The 19,572-nt window shown below is 41.7% G+C and overlaps 1 protein-coding gene across 4 annotated transcripts in view; it reads left to right on the top strand.

The window, feature by feature from the left end:
• The window catches only part of SCYL3 (SCY1 like pseudokinase 3), a 43,258-nt gene continuing 25,816 nt past the window's right edge, over positions 2,131–19,572 (top strand). Inside the window, exons 1-5 of one of the 4 annotated variants that reach the window (XM_018060288.1) lie at positions 2,131–2,379; positions 6,835–7,052; positions 14,486–14,671; positions 16,501–16,614; positions 18,718–18,774. In XM_018060288.1, coding sequence (XP_017915777.1) covers positions 6,888–7,052; positions 14,486–14,671; positions 16,501–16,614; positions 18,718–18,774 — 522 coding nt within the window. In that variant the 5' untranslated portion in view covers positions 2,131–2,379; positions 6,835–6,887. Of the gene's footprint in view, positions 2,380–2,473; positions 2,682–3,652; positions 3,748–6,834; positions 7,053–14,485; positions 14,672–15,995; positions 16,061–16,500; positions 16,615–18,717; positions 18,775–19,572 lie in introns of those variants that run through there. The other 3 variants (XM_018060290.1, XM_018060289.1, XM_018060291.1) reach the window with 3 other exon arrangements.

Below are 19,572 nucleotides of genomic sequence, written 5' to 3'. Positions count from 1 at the left end.
AGCTTTACACACAGCAGTCTGAAACTTATTTGTTGGTGGTGGGGCGGGCACTTCAAAAAGCAAAAGTAACATTCCTAGCACCATCACCTCAATCACTTAAAAAGTTTAATTTGGGCCCCTCTAAGAACACACTTTTCTGTAATGACTGTTATCTTCTTTTCTCACTGGTTAGCACAGTTCATGGCTCAGAAAGGTGTGTCTTAAATATCTATGGGATACACATAGTTTGTAACATAAGCTTGTAAGTTCTTTAACATTTGTGTAGTGTGTACAGTTTACAAAGCAGGCCAATATTCCTTACAACATGGGTGCACAATGTCTGTGGTTGGCTTTAAATTTCTTCTGGACAGTGTAATATTCTTTGTGGTTATTTGGTTTAAGCTATGCCCTAGAAGCGGCAAGCATTCTAATAACTATGCATCCGCACTCCAGAAATAGTTAGCTAGCATCATACCAGAAAGGCCACATTCCAGAGATGGAGTTACAAATAATTTAGTCACCTTGATCTCTGATAACACTGGATATTTTGCGAATTATCATAGTGAATGCCAGAAATGGCTTTTTACCAGAAAAAAATAACAGCTTAATAATTTTCATGATGAATACTAGAGATGAAATCTCAAAAGAATGCTCTCCATTCCTGATAAATCAGGGTTTAAAAATTCTAGTCCTCAACCTTTGCAGATGCCATCTGAGGCTTCATCCCTGTTGGTTCTTGCTTTCCCACTCATCTGCAAGATTTTTGGTTGCCCGATGCTGACAGTGGAATCCTGCCTCCGCAGCCCTGTGGGTCTGTTTCTCAACTTGTCAGTACAAGCTGGTGGTTAAACCTAACTACAACTGCACCCTCCAATAGTGTGATCACACTACCTACATGTGAATTTTGAGCATTTATATATGGCGAGTTTAAACTGTAAAAGATAGATATCAGATTTTGAAGACAGTACAAAAAATGTAAAGTATCTCATTAATAATTTTTTATATTGGGTGAATGTTTAAATCACAGTCTTCTGGCTATGTAACCCATGCCCCTGAAGTGGGAAGTCAGAGCCTTAATCACTGGACTGCCAGGGAAGCCCCTCTTTTTACTATTTCAGATGTGGTTTCTGGAAAACTTAAAAATACATTTGTGGCTCAAATTCTATTTTTATAGGGCAGTGCTGACCTACGACGGACAGCAACACTTTCAACCAGCTAATAAGACAATTAAGTACTAACTGTGCCTACTTTCTAATAAATATTCATTTCTGAACAAGGGACAAAATTTGGTTTGATATTTGCTTTCACTCACTTAATCTGGTGAAGTAACTGTAGGGTCCTTATCCAAACTGTAATAAGCCAGAAAGAATTTAAAACTTTTAGGTGATTGAATGATCTATGTCAACTGTGAGGTTGTAAAAGTATTACATAGAAGCGATGACTAAGATCATGTGTAAGATAATAGAGAAAATATATTGGGTTTGAGTCAACTAGTTCCAAAAATATCACGTTTACTCACTTTATTTTCACAAGATACTATTAAGTAGAAACTATCAGTATTAATAATGTGTGTATGCACGCATGCCCCGTCGTGTCCGATTCCATCCGATCCCATTGGCCACGGATTTTCCAGGCAAGAATACTGGAGTGGGTTGCCGTTTCCTTCTCCTAGGGATCTTCCTGACCCAGGGACCCACAAACACTATTAATAATCCCAATTTCACTCCCCGCTGATACAAGCGCAACTTCAGATTCTCTATCTGAAAGGGCTTCAACTAGAATCACTTCCACCTCTCCCAGCTTAAGCCAGGGATTGTTAGGACTTCGGCCCACGCAGCACAGCCAATCAGAGCTGCGGGGTTAGCCACGTCACTCTCCTAAAAGTCCTCACCAATTTCCAGAGTATGCCTCTTCTCCGTCCCGCCCCTTTTCTATTTGTTAGAGGCCACCAGCGGCCATTTTTGATTCGGGCGGAAATCCAGTTAAGACGTGCAGATAAAAAGCTGAAAATTAAAGTCAAGGCTGACTTTCACGTTTAAGTCAGAGTACAAGAGAAGAGACATCTTCACAGACCAGCTAGGAGACTAGGGGCAGAGAGTGAGCCGTGGGCCCGCACTGGCGCCCACACTCAAGATGGCACCGGCCTGAGAAACACCTGCGCGGCCGCTCTATCTCGGTTCCGGGTACTCTCGCCCTCGTGGTGGCGTTGGAGGGCTGCAGGCCGGCATTCTTTCCGGCTTCCGGACCCGTCTCTATGGTGCCGGAGAGACCAGACTCAGAAGATTGTGGGTGTAGTGGCCAGAGCGTCACGGGGGAGGCGAGGGTGGTTGGTGTCAACACGGGGCGAAGAGGGGACCGGAGCTAAGACCCTTGGCCGCCTCCCCCACCGCCCATCCGCAGGTAACAGGGAGCCGCCGGCTGCGTCCTGCGTCAGTGCGGGCCTGGGCCGCCGGAGAGGGGGCCGGCCCGGGCCGGGAGCGAGGCGGGGGGCGCGCGCCCCGCTCGCGGGTCCGCGCTTGGGGCCCGCGCGGGGGCGAGCTCGGCGCGGCACCGCTGCCGGTTGATCGCTGCTTGCCGCCTCCGCGCAGCCTCTCTGTGCTCAATGCCGGGGCCCCTGCCAATCTGGGCGTCGCGGACGACCCCCGCCCGGTGGGGCGCTGGAAGGCAGCCGCTGAGCCCGGCCTCGCGGGCAGGTGTGGAAGGTGAGCGGCCAGCGAAGCGGAATCGCCGCCCCGGCCTCTAAGCGACCCCGAGGAGTCGCGGTCAGATCCCCGCCGACCTCCAGCCTCCGCTCCCGGGCTGGCCCCCGGAAGGGCGAATGTGCGCGGCGGGGCGGGAAGGTGCCGGGCGCTTGGGGCCGAGCCGCGGGAGCCTGGGTTCGCGCCCGCCCTGGGATGCTGCCTTCATTCTCGATCGGAAACCGGTGCGGGGCCCCAGAGGCCCCGCTGGCTCCTGTCTCTGGGTAGTGCATTTTGTCTAGAATAAAGGTGAAACATACGTAGGAAACCGTACAAATACTCAGTTGGGTCCTGAATTTTGGAATCCCTGTTACTGTTGTTTTTAAGGACCCGTGCGCATACCCCAAAACATCCCGTGCCTGAAATCACACTTAGTTCTTGAGGTACGCAAAGGCTTCATTATATATTGCTGGACTGAGTTCGTTATAGGGAATGTATACGTGAAACAGATCAAAGCGAAGGGCCTCAAGTAATATTATCACCTGATAACAAAATACCCATCAATACCAGATGTCCTTTGAACTCTTAGTGTAAAACCTTATCGTTGGAACTTCCAATCTGAGGGAGCTAAGATCACGATCATCCCAATTACTTGAGAAGGAGAGCGAGTTCCCTAAAGAACACTCATTTCTTAGTTTAGTGTATGAGTTGCGCGGTAACATAGACAAGGACTTTTAATCCCGCAGGTGGCCTAGAAACCTGATGTGCTGCCCAAGGAAGTAAAAGGATGAAGGAAGATAGGTGAACAGCATTTTAAAGAGAAGACGATGATACCTATACAAGTCAGAAACTACCCAATATTTTATTTTAGTGTCTGTGTGCGCGCGCAGGAGATCAAACGTGTCCAAGTCTGCGACCCCATCGACTAGCCCACCAGGCTCCTTTGACCATGGAATTTTCCAGAGAAGAATACTGGAGCTTGGAAATGGGTTGACATCTCCTCCAGGGGATCTTGCCGACCCAGAGATGGAGTCTGTGTCTCTTGGTCTCCTGCTTTGGCAAGCGAGTTCTTTACCAGCGGAGCCACCAGGTGGTAAATTCTGAAAAATACCTATGCTAATAGAATATCTTTTTCTGCCTTTTTGTGACTTTATCATTTCAAAGTTAAATGATTTGGTGCTTTCCCCTTTACTCTTCAAAACAAAAAAGAGCATTTTGGAAGTCCAGGTGTTCTTGTTTACCAGTATTACATTTCAGTAACTCCTTTTTAGCTGAATTGCCATTTTTAAAGCATTTTTTATAGCAAGTTTTTGTGCCTCTTAGGATACAGAATTGTGAAGCTACAAATTAAGAATTACTGCTTATAAGATATATACAAATTGCAGTCAACAGCGCATCTTTTTATTTCCCTCCTGATATTTATTTCTCAATAGGGCCTACCTGGTAGCTCAGACCATATTGAATCTTCCTGCAATGCAGGAGACCGGGTTCTATTCCTGCGTTGGGAAGATCCCCTGGAGAAGGAAATGGCAACCCACTCCAGTATTCTGCCTGGAGAATTCTGTGGACAAAGGAACTTGGTGGGCTAAGTCCATGGGCTGGCAAAGAGACACCACTGAGCGATCAACACTAACTAACTTACGAAGTTTTTATTGAAAGTAGGCTGTAATCCAGCTACTGTAAGCACTGCAGAGTGGTATCAGTAGACTGCTGTCAACATTAATCGTGCTTTCAAACTAAGAAAATGTCATCCTTTTGAGTTCTCACAAGGAAGGGGTTCATTCCTTTAAATTTTCAGGTGGTTTTTCTTTAGGTCATGGACCCAAATAAAACCCAGTTTTAACATCTTCCTAGAGCGGTACTTCATGACCTGTGGTTGGTTGGGTCCCCTTTGTTGGTTGAATGCACAGATGTGTGACTGCAGATACGGAGGGTCAGCTGTAAAGTTATTCTCAGGTTTTTGACCAAGAGGGTATGGGTACCCCTAATTTCCTGTGATTTTAAAGGGTCAGCTCTTGTTGAGATACTTTTTAATACTATTTCTTGTTGTCATTTGGGATATTTGTTTGTTTGTTTGGGGTGTTTTTTTTTTTGCCTCTATTGTTCTTCAGTTCAGTTCAGTTGCTCAGTCGTGTCCAACTCTGCAACCCCACGAATCACAGCACGCCAGGCCTCCCTGTCCATCACCAACTCCCGGAGTTCACTCAAACTCATGTCCATCAAGTCGGTGATGCCATCCAGCCATCTCATCCTCTGTCATCCCCTTCTCCTCCTGCCCCCAGTCCCTCCCAGCATCAGAGTCTTTTCCAATGAGTCAACTCTTTGCATGAGGTGGCCAACGTATTGGAGTTTCATTGGTAGGTAGGAGCTCAGTGGATTTGTTACAAAGCCAGCTTGGTTCTTATCCTCAGAAACATTCTTGGGTTTTAAAAAAACATCAATTTTAGATAAGTTTAGCCCTTATATATGTTATAGTCCTTATTCAGGTTTATATATAGGTCTGTAGCCCTTTGAAATTCTTTGGTTTTAAGCAGTATTACATACTCTGATAACCTAGTAAGTGTTGAATGGAACTTTACCAAAGTGGGGAAAAAAAATCCCAAGTAGAGGGTCTATGTATAATGATTCTTGGGTTTATATTTACCCAAAGGATGAAGATTTTAAAGTAAATTTTATAAAGATCCACCTAGAATTTTTGGCTGTTACTTAGACTCACAACTTGCTTCCCACGCTGCCAGAGTTAGTAAGAACTCTTTTTATCTTGTCTTTTTTAAGTTATGGTAAAGCCAGAACTCAAAACTGACTGCTGTAAACTTTTCAGGCACGTGTTGTTTGGCCTATACAGGTTTAAAAATGTTGGAGCCAATGTTGAAAACACATGGAAATTCCCACATAAATATTCAGGCTTTGGGCTCTTCATGGGTAGGTCGTGTGACCTGGCAGTTCTGAAGTGGCAGTTGCGGCTGGAACCTTCTGATGGTGGCCCCCTTCGTAGTGTGAGCCCAGTCACAGTAGGTGCCTGTGCGCGGTAAGCCCTCGCCACTCCACCAATGCTGCCGAGCCTCTGTGGATTGCCCGTTGCGACCATATGAGTGGTTACAACATTTGTATCCTGGAAAGATATGCTCTTACTGTGGAACAGTTGGGAGGTGCAGGCAAATGTGTGTCTGTGTTTGTGACAAACATGGAATGTGAATTCACATACATTCACATTCATGTATGTAAATCATCCATGATCTGACATCCACAACAAACCTGTTAATACCTGACACATCTTTCAAGTGTGTGTGTGTGTGTGTGTGTGTGTGTGTGTGTGTGTGTGTAGCTATAGCAGTAGAGCACTCATCGCTATAATCATAATCAAGGTATACTGAATATATCCATTCCCCCCAAAGTTTCCTTATACCCGGTCGTATTCCTGTCCTCTCCCATGGTTCCTCTAACTCATCTCACCCCAGGCAACCACTTACCTGTTTTCTGTCCTTAAAGAAAAGTTTGCATTTCCTAGAATCTCACGTCTTTTTAATGTCTGGGATTATACAGTTTTGCTTTTCCCCCCTTTTTAGCATACTTTGGAGAGCAGTCATGGATTGTATTTTTTCTTTTATTTGTTGTCATTTGTGTTCAGTGAGTTATCTGTTTCTCTTCCCATTATTCTGCTGGTGTTTTATGTTTTCTTGACTTATACAAGCTTTCCATTTGTTAACATGTTTTTCAACATTTTTAGAAACATTTTCCAGTTTGCAGTGTTCTCCACATAATTGTGAGTTGTTTTAGACATCCAGAAGTTTATCTTTGAATGATCAAGTTTTGCAGCACTGTATTCTGTGAGACTGGATCTAAGTGGGTTAGGGAGCCAGAGAGCCCTTATTCTGTATTGGATCGCTCTTCCTCTGTGGAAGTTGTGTGTGTGCACTGGGGGTTGGGAACGACAGTAACTGCATGTGTCTGTTTAGTAAAGTGCGTTTTTTTCTAGAGCTATTACTTGTTTTTTCGTCAAGCCTAGCAGGTAACTTGCTGAACTTTGACTGTTATTGTTGTCAAATGGCCTAGTTGATGAGGATTGTAGGCAGTGGTAGGAGTTTCTGCTGCGGAGTGCCTGGGTCTGGTTACTTGGCTGTCTCTGGCTCACAGCTCAGATACTCAGCGTTTTGAAATGTTCTCTGTTTGCTTTCAGGTCTGCTTGGCTTTGAGAAGGAGCTGCAGCACCCCTGTCTCACCAAATAAGGGATGGGCTCAGAGAACAGCGCTTTGAAGAGCTATGCCCTGAAGGAGCCGCCGTTCACCTTACCCTCCGGACTTGCTGTTTTCCCCGCTGTATTGCAAGATGGCAAACTCGCGTCAGTTTTTGTGTATAAGAGAGAAAACGAAGATAAGGTTAATAAAGCTGCCAAGGTACCTTCATAGGTGACAACCTAATAGCTAGTACTTTCTACTGTCTTCTTGTTTTCTATTTAAAAAATCATGAAATTAATAAAGTTCCAAGGAGGTAGGTCATAGTAATATTTTCATTCATGGCCTTTGAAAATACAGTTGTCCTTACTTCATGGGAACGTCACCAGCTTGCATCACGAGGTCAAATACCATAGATAAGCCAAAAGCTTTATGCAACTCAGCGTAATAGCTCTTCTCATCATATTGTATTTTTTTAGTGAGAGAGTTTGGAAGGGGATTTTACATGGCTCACAGAAGATAAAGGGACTTAATTCTAGCTTAGCAAAAATGCTGTAAGTACGGACAACATTTTAATTGATGTGTTGATGATGGGATGGACCTGGAAATTATATATTTTAGGAACTGTAACTGCAGTTTTTTCCTTTCCTGAGGCATTGTGGTGCTCCCGGAAAGAATGTGAAACTGGAATGTGGGATGGGATGCCCCAGAAAGACTGACCTGGGCCCTACTTCTTGCTGAGGGACGCTAGAGCATTAACCTCTAGCAGCTTCAGTTTTATTATTATGAAGAAGTTCCTCCCACTTCAGGCCTCCTAACTGCTGCTCCTATGAAGGGAGCCAGTGAGCTAGCGAGCTGGCTGACCTGATGTCAGGGGATCCTGGGCTGTCATTAGAAAAAATGACTATCTTGGAATATAATTCAAGAAAATAGCCCTAAGTATCTTTTCAGATTAGAGAAAAGGAAAGTATTAGCTGATATTTCTTTGGCTAGTTAGCCATTTCCTTGGGTGTTCAGGCATTGAGATTATCTTCAGGAAGGTTCTAAAAAGGAAAGCCCTTTCAGGTTGATTTCATTATTTTGTTAGACGTTATGATCTGTATTACCTTGAGTCTCTTTGTACTAACAATAAGAATGAAACATTGATGTATATTTCATAAGTGTTAGTTGCTCAGTGTTTGACTCTTTGTGACCCGATGGACTGTAGCCCATCAGGTTCCTCTGTCCATGGAATTCTTCTGGCAAGAATACTGGAGTGGGTTGCCATTTCTCCAGGGGATCTTCCTGACTCAGGGATCAAACCTGGGTGTCCAGAACTGCAGGGAGATTCTTTATTGTCTGAGCCACCAGGGAAGCCCTGTATTTCATGCTGCTGCTGCTAAGTTGCTTCAGTCGTGTCTGACTCTGTGCGACCCCATAGATGGCAGCCCACCAGGCTCCCCCATCCCTAGGATTCTCCAGGCAAGAACACTGGAATGGGTTGCCATTTCCTGCTCCAATGCATGAAAGTGAAAAGTCAAAGTGAAGTCACTCAGTCATGTCCGACTCTTCACGACCCCATGGACTGGCGCCTACCAGGCTCCTCTGCCCATGGGATTTTCCAGGCAAGAGTACTAGAGTGGGGTGCCATTGCCTTCTCCCCTGCAGTGGCAACCCACTCCTGTATTTCATAGATCTGTTTAAATGGTTTATACCTTGATCATGATTATAAAGGGCTATATTATAATACATAGTGTTAGGAATATAATTTAGGCATTTTGTCTGTCAAACCAGTTCATTATTTGATGTCTCTGATCAGCCTTGAGATGAACAGTTGTAAGATGGTTCCTAAGGAAAATGTTTTACTCAGAATGCATTTTCCATTAATGTGCTCTGATAAAAAGTGTGGCTGGCTGTTGTATCACTAAGTAATTGTGCTTTTTGGTAAGACCACACATTTGTCTCTTCTCCAGCCCATCTGGGAATTGATAATAATTTTTTATTGTGATTTTACAAAAGATACAATGCCTTGCCTCCCTGTCTTTTGCTTAGGTGCAGTTAATATCTGACATACTTCCTGTTATTTTCATCTAATAAGATTGCACATTTTTTTTAAAAATAACAATTGACTATTACTAGTGAAGTACTAGAAATTTATAATCATTTGTAAGACCATAAGATTTTTTAAATTATGTTAATCTTTATGGTGTATGTAGCATGGAAGTTGAACAACCCAAGTCATAAAAGTTTTAAAGGAAAGAAGCAAAGCTCATGCAGTGTTTGACGACTTCCACACTGCAGGAATTGCAAAACTTGAGAAGGAAGATTTTTTTCTGCCCTTGGTATCTACACATGCGCTCCTGAGCCATGACTCTTCTCAAGTAGCTCATACTTGTCCCTTAGGTTCCTCGGGCTATCAGGTGGCTTTGAATACCTGAACCATGAATCTGAGAAATTTGAAATGGCAAAAAAATGATAAGGAGTTTAGATGAAGGTCACAGTACTTGAGAAACGAATGGCATTGCAATGGGTTTTAGAAACTTGGCTTCCTAGATACCTAAAATATTGAAGTACCATCGTTAGCTTGCTTCCTTTCTCTAGAGATCAGGTTCCTAATCCTACCACTGACATTTCTCATAGCTGTCAGTGGTAGGATTATTACCATTTCAAGCAGATATACAGTGTTTCCTTGGCCAAACATTGTTAGGTAATGATTATACTCTTCTAACCATGTTGTAAATAAAAAACAGCAGTCTCAGCACACTGTTTAACCTCTGAAGCAAGATGAAATGCAGGTATAACCTTTGGCCACAAAACAGTATCAGAAATACTTCAAGTCCATCATAGCTTCTCATTTTATCCTGAATTCATTAGCTGTTGATAGAGCAGTATAATTTTCTCACTGGGATTATGATTCATTTCTAACCAGTAGTCTGCAAGGGGTGGTAAATCCTCAGTCCTAACTAAGTAACTTGGTTACTCTATGGTTTGCTGTAATATGATGTAAGTGCTTAGTTAGGGCCTCATGGTGAGTGCAGGCTCGAAGAATGGTTCCTGAGTGTCTTTCTATCAAGCAGCCACATCAGAATAGGTATTTAGATGCTGTGTAGGTGCTCTGTGTAGTGCCTTAGGAGACATGCTCTAATTCCAGGGTAGGTTCACGCTGCTGTTGGTCAACATACTTGAGAACCTACATTGTGTGGGCATGAGAAAGAAATAGAAGGGCTGATTGCTGTGCTTAAAGGAGTTTGAATTCTGTTGGGGAAATGCTTTATTGCTCTTCCTTATACTGACATTTTCTTTTTGTTCCACTCCCTCTCAGCCTTTTTTATGCTATTTACAACCCCCATTCTGGTAAATCAACTTCCCTGTATTTTTTCAGTTTTGAAAAAAAATGGTTTCCTTCCCCTCCTGATCAAAGTCTGGTTCTCTTACAAGGCTCCCAAGCACCACCCGCTCAGAAGAACTTGGGAAGTGTTACCGCTCCCTCAGGGTGTTAGGGTCAGCAGGGGGCACTGGCCCTTGGCCAGTTCCCACCACTGTTCTCAGACTTCACATTCTCACCCTTTTGTCTCTAAATAGCTGTCAAAACCTCTTGTCTGAGCTCCAGATCTATTATTTCCCCCTGCCTATTCAGTATCTCCTGAACCCAAAAGCATGCTTTCCAGCAGAGAATTCTTTATCCCTTTGCCTTCCTACATTTTATTCTTGGTTTATGATCCTGCCTCCAGGCAGTGAACATTTAAAGAGAACGCTCTTCTGCCTTTTTCTCCAATTTGCATTTTAGGGGTGGGAGGAAGAATCTGTCTCCCTGAAGATTCTTGCTCACTGGTTCAGGCATCTTGTTATTTTGCTGTATTTAGCAGAGTGAAGTAAAGCTTTCTCCCTGTCTAAAAACTTAACAAGTGAATTTAAGCTACAGTTGAGAACTACTTTGTGTTGTTTTCAAAGTGAAGTAGCAAGTTCGAGGTAGAATGATAAGGAAAAGTCAAGCCCCTGAGGCTTGAATTAATTCTCTGAATGGCTGAGTCATAACTGATTGCTGAATAGTAGGAATACCACACGCTTAACATCTGTGTGTGGGCATAGATCAGCAAAATATCTACTACTACTCAAATTTAATAATATAAAAGTCCTTACTCAGAATTCTCTTACCTGGTGGAGTGAATGAGACGTGATCGATACTTGGTAACTTTGCAACAGATGGTTTCAAATCACTCATTCGACAGCAGTCACTTTTCTCCACCAGAGCAAAACCATTTTCTCTTTAATTGATGTTCATTGAGAAAATACCCTAGTTACACTTAGCAAGTACATCTTGTCATTCCGTCTGTTCTTTGGAACAGCAGACGTTTAAATCAAGAAGTATTTCTATTTCATTCTTAACTGCTAACCTTTCCTGTGAATTTATGCATAATTTTATGCATAACTACATATGCCAAAGAGGAGTGACAAGGTTTTTGCTAAGTTAAGTGCCTTATTCAGAATCATGCAAGATTTATTCCATTCTTTCTTCCTTCATTTAAACAAATAAGAAGCCACTTGGGACACCTAATTAGTTAATGAAAAGAGAAAAGTTTTAAAGATGGTTGAATAATGCGCTGGATCATAAAACAGTTTTGAATGGATTAGTACCCTGATCCACGATAAACTGTTTAATTTTGTTGATCTTGCTTCCTTATTTTTTGCCTTTTTACTTATCAAACATTTAATCCCCTTAATCATATTCAGTTTAGTCGCTCAGTCGTGTCCGACTCTGAGACCCCATGAACCGCAGCACGCTATCTTTAAAGCTTTTCTCTTTTCATTAACTAGAAAACTGATCATCAAATAAAGAATTTGTATTCTGCAATTGGATAAAGTGTTTTCTAAATCTCAGTTTGATTCAGGTAGTTGATATTATTCAGGTTTTCTAAGTTTTTATTTATTTAGTTTATTTTCTGCTAGTTCTATTGATTTTTTTTTTCTGTCGATTGTTGAGACAGAAGCTTTAAAATCTCCAACTCTGATACTATGATTTTGAAATTGTCTGTTTTTCCCTTTCATTTTCCCAGTTTTTACTTCATGTGTATTGAGTTTCTGCTCTTATACATTTATAATTAGTTATGTCTTTTTAATGAATTATCCCTTTTATTCTTTAAGTAATTGTCCCATTTTATCTCTGGCCATACTCTTTGTCTTGAAGTATATTTTGTCTGATAGGAATATATCCATGTCAGCCTTCTTTTGCTTACTGATATCCTTTTCCATCAAATTCATTTATTTTCTGTTCATTTACCTATCTCTGTCTTTTGTCTAAAGTATGTCTTCTATAGGCAGCATATAGTTGGATCTTCCTTTTTTATCCACTCTTAATTGGAGTGTTTAGTTTTTTAACATTTAATGTAATTATCATTTGTTTTCTTTTCATCCCCTTCTGATTTTTGTTCTTCTGTTCCCCCTTCTTGTGAATTATTTTAATATTTTTAGTATTCTGTTTTAATGTATCTTGAATGGGGGCTATATATTCCTTTATTTTTTAAAAATAGTTACACTGAGGACTTCAGTATACATGACTAACTTTTAATTAGTTCTGGTTATTAACTGTGGTTAGTTAGTACTGACCACTCATTGTGGTTAGCATTATACCACAGTCACATAAAATGTGGAAGCCTTGGAATCACATAGATGTCTGCAGCCTCCAACCCTGCTGTCCTTTTGTTACACGTATATTAACTGTAGGCACACAGCATGCATCTACATCGCACACACGGGAAACCTTACCAGGCAAGTGTTACAGTGCTTACTCTGCATAGTCATATATATCTTAAATAAGAGGGAAAAAATGTAACCTTCAGCTTTAACCTGATATTTAGTATTTCGGATGCTCTTCTTGCAATCCTAAGATCCAGGTTTCCCTTTGATGTTTCCTTTTCAGCTTGAACTTTCTTTAGCATTTTTGTAGAGCAGATCATCTAGCAACAACTTTTCCGTTTTCTTGATCAAAAATGCTTTTAATTTGCCTTCTTTCCTGAAGGGTACTTTTGCTAGGTACAGAATTCAGGTTTGATGATTTTTTTTGTTACATTGCTTTAAATATAGTTTCCCTTTATCTTTCGGATTTTGTTTTCTTATGAGAAATTAGTATCATTTAGTTTCTTATCTCTCCATCTGTGTTGTTTTTCTCTAGCTACTTCTGAGATTTTTAAATTGATCTTTGATTTTCAGCAGTTTGATCATAATGTGTTTAGGTGTAGTTTTCTCTGATTTATCTTATTTAGTGTTCACTGACATTCTTAAATCTGTAAACTTAAGTATTTGGCCAAATTTGGGGAGTTTTCAACCATTATATTTTTTTATGTCCCAATTTTCTCTTTTTTTTTTAGAGCTCCAGTTATGTGCATTAAACTTTTTGTTTTTGTTACCCAGGTTTCTGAAGCTCTGACCTTTTCTTTTACTTTTTCTTCTTTGTTCTTTAAATTGGTTAACAACTTTAAGTTCACTGAGTCTTGTCTCTGTCATTATCATTCTGTTATTAAGTTCATCCATTGTATTTTTTTATTTGTAGTATTTTTAATTTATAAAATTTCCATTTAGTTCTTTTATGTAACATTCATTTCTCTTCCGAGAGCTTCTATTTTTCTACTCATTTTATAACGCTTTTCTTTCTCTCTCCAGGCGGGAATGGTGGTGATAGCTGCTTCAGATTCCTTCTGATAATTTCTAGTATCTGGTGTCTGCTCAGTCTTGGGGTTGGTATTTGTTGGCTGCTTTTTCACATTTCATGATTCTTTGTCTTCTGAGTGATTCTGGATCGCATCCTGGACATTTTGAATGCCCTGTTGCATAGACTCTTGGTTCTGTTATAATTCTCTGAAGAATGTTGATGTTTTTCGTTTGCAGATGGTCAATTCCCTTGGGTTCAAGCTTCCCCCCGCCTTTTTTTTTTAAACTACTCTCCTCTCACCCTTCCTGTGCATGGTAGTTCAAACCGTAGTTCATTTTCAAAACTTCGCTGTGCTGATTTGGGTCTGTCCTGTGCGTGTTTGGTTCCCGGGTTGGTCTGAGACCTGTGTGGGTATACAGATAACTGGGGCCTCTTCTTCTCCCTCCCTTGGCTCTCTCTCCTCTGGGACAGCTTCCTCATACTCAAACCTGCTTTGGTTCTCCTGGCCACAAAGATGGCAGAGTTTCCATTTGAGTTTCAGCCACCTTTGCTGCACTGCTCTGCACCTGGGGCCTCCCCTCAGCGCACAGCTGTGAGAAGGGACATCCCCCGAACCAGGAAACTCACCCCCTGGGTGACTGCCGTCCATAGTCTGCATGCTCTTGTTTACTTTTCAGAGTTCTCAGGTGGTGTTTTCGGTGCTTTGTTCAGAGTTTATAGCAATGATCATTGGAAATCTGGGCTCTTGGGGGCTTACACTCATGGAAATGAAAGTCTCTATAGAGTAATATAAATGCTGGTAAAGTAAACACTGTCAGAACAAGTCATGGATTTTTCTTTGCCTTCTTTGAAACTTGGGGGTTGGGTGGGGGAGGTAAGAAACTGGAGAAGACCTTGAATTTAAGTATACATTTTCTGAATTGATTACAATATATTTGAGACTATAATTAATCTTGGGCTTCCCTGGTGGCTCAGACGGTAAAGCGTGGAGTCATTAACTTTACCGACTTTTCTGTTTGCATTTTTAAAGCACCTGAAGACTCTCCGTCACCCGTGCTTGCTGAGGTTTTTATCTTGCACTGTGGAAACAGATGGCATTCATCTCGTCACTGAGCGAGTGCAGCCTCTGGAAGTGGTTTTGGAAACATTGTCTTCTGCAGAGGTCTGTGCTGGGATCTATGACATATTGCTGGCTCTTATCTTCCTTCATGACCGAGTAAGTAACCTGGACAGCCTGCCTCACAGCCTTTCATTTAGACCAGGAGTGGGAGATGGAGGCTGATGTATGGGGTAGTGCTTGTGAATTTTGGTATCTATAGAAATCATAAGTTACTATTCTCATCAGAAAGCTTCCTGAGGGAAAAGAGCACATGAGATGCTATAGACAGACAAGTGGTTTGTGGAGCAGGCAACAAGTTCTTTGTTCCTGGGTAGTTATTTATAGAACTTTATTTCAGTTTACTATATAGTCTGTCTCTAGTTTTGGATAAGTCTTTACCTAAAAATATCTACAGCTGCTATTTGTTATTAGGATGAGATAAAAGTTTAATAACATTAGTGCTGGTGTGGACCATGTTTCTATTTGTTTTCAGGAATTTTTTTTTTTAATGAAAGAAATGATCATTTCTTAGAAAGAGGCAGAGTTTTACACACCCTTTCTCATTCAAGTAGGTGGTGCCAAAGATAGGCAGCCCCTTAATACCATGGCAGTATTTACTATTATGGGGATAAAGTGGTATTGTTTACTTGTGGTCTGTTTCTTAACAGTATTATTGAACTACTAGTTTCTTAATGGAATTTACATTCTGAAGTATAAAGGCCTATGGCAGCCTCCCAAGATTAAGAAACACCAGTTACAGGTTAGAAGCCCTTGCATTTGACTCATCTTAATGTGTTTTTAAAAAATTTTTTCTATTAATGGGAGATAGACTCTCCAAATATCACTTTGAATTTATTGTCTCTTAAAAGTATTTCTAAGATACACATAAGTAGAATTATTAATGCTGCACTGTGGTGGAATATTTTCTCTGTTGGAAAAATGTTTGAATGCAGTAAAAAGTTTGAATAGTATGAGAAACATACTATTCAACAGGGACAAGGAAACCAGTCCCTGTCCTTGAAGCCGGGGCCCTGCTTCTTGCCATAGACAGCCTCAGCGATCAGTGTGTTAGGCCACAGATGCTCTTTGTGTGTCTTAAGCAAATATCTAAGTGTTTATTCGCCTTTATTTTTCTCAAGAGGAAACACACCCTGATACTATTCTAAGCTTTCCTTTAAAAATATGTATACATACGTTGGAGTGTTTTATATAAAAAATGTGTACCTATTGGATCTGATAGGTAGAGTTTTTAAAGTGCACTTATCTACTGAAATAATTTCTGGTTTGAGAAAACAACATACTTCATCCCCGTTTTTGTTTTCTTCTTCCCTCATTTATTTGACTGTACTATTTTTTTACATAGTTTTAAATTTGGCGCTTCTGTGGTCTGTGGGATATTTCTGGTGGTCCTTATCATTCCATTTTCCTCTTCTTCAGGCAGAATTTTTTTAATGTCTACTGACAAGATTTCAGGTGAAGTGGATCTGGGTTCGTGATAGAATGTAGGTGAGAAAGAATTTAGAAGAGAAAATTAATACAGTAACCTTATGGGAGCAAAGATAAATTTTTCCTTTAAAGGCGTTTGAAGCACACGATGTAGGCTGAAGAGACTTGTAAATTTACCTATAAGGACACCTGTATCTCCCAACTCCGATGGAGATGGGGATGTACAGCGTCTGTGCGGTGGCTTTCATGTCTTTACTAACCTGCCACACTGGGCAGGGGGAGATAAGCCTTTCCACTGTGTTTTTCATTTTTCCCTAACCTCATAATGCTTAAGCTGGATCATTGAATTTGTCATTTCTTAAAGTGGTAGTTCTGTTTATTATGCCACAAGTAGAAAGACTTGCCTTTTTTTTTTTTTTGGGTGATGAGTTCTTAGTTTTATAAAACTTCTACTCAGAAAATGGGAATGGCAATCTTCTTCCTGTTCTTTTTTTTCCCAGGGACACCTCACACACAACAATGTCTGCGTATCGTCTGTGTTTGTGAGCGAGGATGGGCACTGGAAGCTGGGAGGAATGGAAACAGTCTGTAAAGTTGCTCAGGCCACGCCAGAGGTAAGCCAGGTGCCAGGCCCTCTGTGTCGCTCGGAGTCTGATAGCATTTTGGTGTGTGGTTCTCCCGTAGGGGCTTTGCTCCAGCAATAGTGTGAGCTGAGGTTTGGAGACTTGGCTTTTTTGTCAATACTCACATTCACGGGGTTGTCGGCTTTTACTGTCCAGAGGGGCTAGGCATCATCTATTCTTTTCTCATTTTAGAGCGAAGGTATCTTGAGATTGGAAGAGGCTTGATCAATTTTCCATTAAATACCTACCCTCTGTGCTCCTGTAGTAACCTGCACTTAGTTTTACCACTGAGTGTTTAATGTTGAATTGCCTCCATGTGTCTACCTTCTTACCAGTGGCTGAGCTTCTTGAGGGTGATAGTGTTGTATATGTATCTTTATCCATGCACCTGGAATAGGGCCTGGCACATATTAGGCACATTGGACATGCTCATTGAGCACTTGTTCGTGTTTTCCAGAGTCATACATTACGCCCTAAGAGCTGGTGTCAGGGACTGTGCATCGTAACTCCTCGTGGGCCATAGTACTGCTGCCTGTGCTCCGTCTTATAATTTTGTCTGACAGAGGTCTACAAATTCCCCTCCGGAGTTGAGCAGTCTTACTGTTCTCTGTTTTGTTTCTTATTTCCATAATTTTGCATGTTGCCACTAGACTTAGCCTTTTAAAACACACACACACAAACACACACATCATGATTTCCTTACTGACGAGGGGGCTCCCTGACTTCTGGCTCCACCTCACTCCCCCTGTTCCCTTGTATGCAGGTTTCACAGGGGCCTTGTTGCGTGTGTACCTTCAGGGGCTCTGGCTCAGTGCAAATGCTCCTTCCACCATGAAGACGTTCCTCTGTTATTTCTGTCCCCGTGGATCCCTTTCTTCTCAGAAGTCAGCTTCCAGCTACTCAGTATAACAGCGTAATTCCCTCTGTGGGGTGTATCCCAGATTCTGGACCATGGGGTCCCAGGCCCTTCTCCAGCTCCTCCCCAGCCTGCCGTCAGCTCCAGGTGCCACTTGGTTATTGAGCTCCACTCCAGTTGCATCCTGTTCCGTGCAGTCCAGCAGGGTTCTCCTCCTTCACCCCCATTTTCCCTTGTGTGCCGTTCTGTCGCCTTTCTTCCCCTGGACTCTGCAGGATGTAAGATGAGGCTGACATCTCGCTGAAGTCTAGATCAGGCTAAGTCTCCTCTTTGTGAAGCCCTCCCCGAGGTGTCCCCTGCCCAACAAGAGTAGTCTTCCTCCTGGGCTTCCCAGGTGCTCAACCAGCACAGTTTGTCAAAGTGCTTAGTTTACATTTTAGGTTGTGAGCTCCTGGCCGGGGACAGGGATTTCTTGCATTCAATATGTATTCCTGGTGCCCTAGATGGCATTTGGAACATATAGACTCTTGAGAAATGATCTTTGATGAATCAGTAGATGAATGGTGTTCTGTGGATGCTGGCTCTGTCTCTAGTTTATAAGGTCCTCACATAAAAATGTGGCAACCAACTTATGACTGACTTGATTCAGAGAGCAGATTAATGATAGATTTGTCCTATGCTAGAGAAGTCTTTTATTTGTTAATATCTCCAAAGGATGAGGGTCTTCCCTGGTGGCTCAGCTGGTAAAGAATCTACCTGCAATGTGGAAGACCTGAATTCGATTCCTGGGTTGGGAAGATCCCCTGAAGAAGGGAACAGCTACCCATTCCAGTATTCTGGCCTGGAGAATTCCGTGGACTATATGGTCCATGGGGTCACAACAGTTGAACATGACTGAGCAACTTTCACTTTCATGTAGGATGAGAAAGAAGTATTTCTAATTGCCTTATAAATAAATCAGATATAGAGATGCGTCTGAACACCAGAGGGTATCTGTTAAACCAGCTGAAAGGAAAAGGAAAGGGAACTGATATTTATTTTCCACTAAGTCTTGTGCCATACCAGGCACTATATCTCCATTTTTCAGTGATGAAGATTTTTAATTTATGTATTTAGCCTGTAGCATTGGTTTGAAGGTTTCATTGGTGTTGATTGTTCTTTGCTTTTGTAACTTGATGTAAGAGATTGGTTCACCAAACATATGCTTGAATTTACTTTCCTTAATTTATTTCTCTTAGTTTCTGAGGAGTATTCGGTCAGTAAGAGACCCAGCATCTATTCCTCCTGAAGAGATGGTAAGATGATACACTTCAGATGTCACGAAGACTTCTTTCTGTAACTGAGTATGAAACTTAAAACAAACAAACAAACAAACAAACCTTTCCTCTGCCCACCTCTTTGCTAAGTCATAGACACTTCCTAATTCCTCTGGCCTTGAAGGCTTTGAGACTGATCATGTCATCACAGCAGAGAGCCTTTTTTCTTGAAACTCAACTTACATTTTGGTCATGTAGACCCCTGTGATGGTACTGAAAGAGAAGAGGCACCTCGGTGTGAGCAGAGTGGGGGCACCATACCATTCCATGGTGAGCCTTTGTGGAAGCCATGAGAGTTGAGGAAACAAGAGCCCAGCCCTTTCCTGTGCTTCACCCAAGCTGGTCGTCTGCCTATCTGCCGTTAGTTGGGATTCCAAGATGTGAGGAAGAGTGATTATTAATATTGTGCTGGTAAAGAAAGATAATATTTAACAATAAATTCAAAAGCACTTGTTCTTTCTAAGTTTGTCCTTAACCGCTATAGACTTTGATCCCAAAAGACGTATTTAGTGTGCTTTGCAAGAAACACAAACTCAACAATAAACTTAAGTATAAACCTAGGACTTGAAATAACTCAGGTTTATTCAAAGCAGTGCTATGTGTATATACTAGTGTCTTTCAAACCAATGATTTGTAGGTTTTGAATCAATTTAGGGGTCCTGACTGGCATTTTAAGGGAGAAAAATAAGGGAGTGAATAGAAAGTATCACCGGACATCTTGAGGAGCAAGACTAAGAACTGTTTTTTGAAACTTCTGTTTTTGTTATGTACTTACAC

Source organism: Capra hircus, chromosome 16 (genome assembly GCF_001704415.2).
Source record: "Capra hircus breed San Clemente chromosome 16, ASM170441v1, whole genome shotgun sequence".
Classification (NCBI taxonomy): domain Eukaryota; kingdom Metazoa; phylum Chordata; class Mammalia; order Artiodactyla; family Bovidae; genus Capra; species Capra hircus.
Note: the sequence above shows the minus strand (reverse complement) of the source record. Positions and strands in the feature narration are given on the sequence as shown.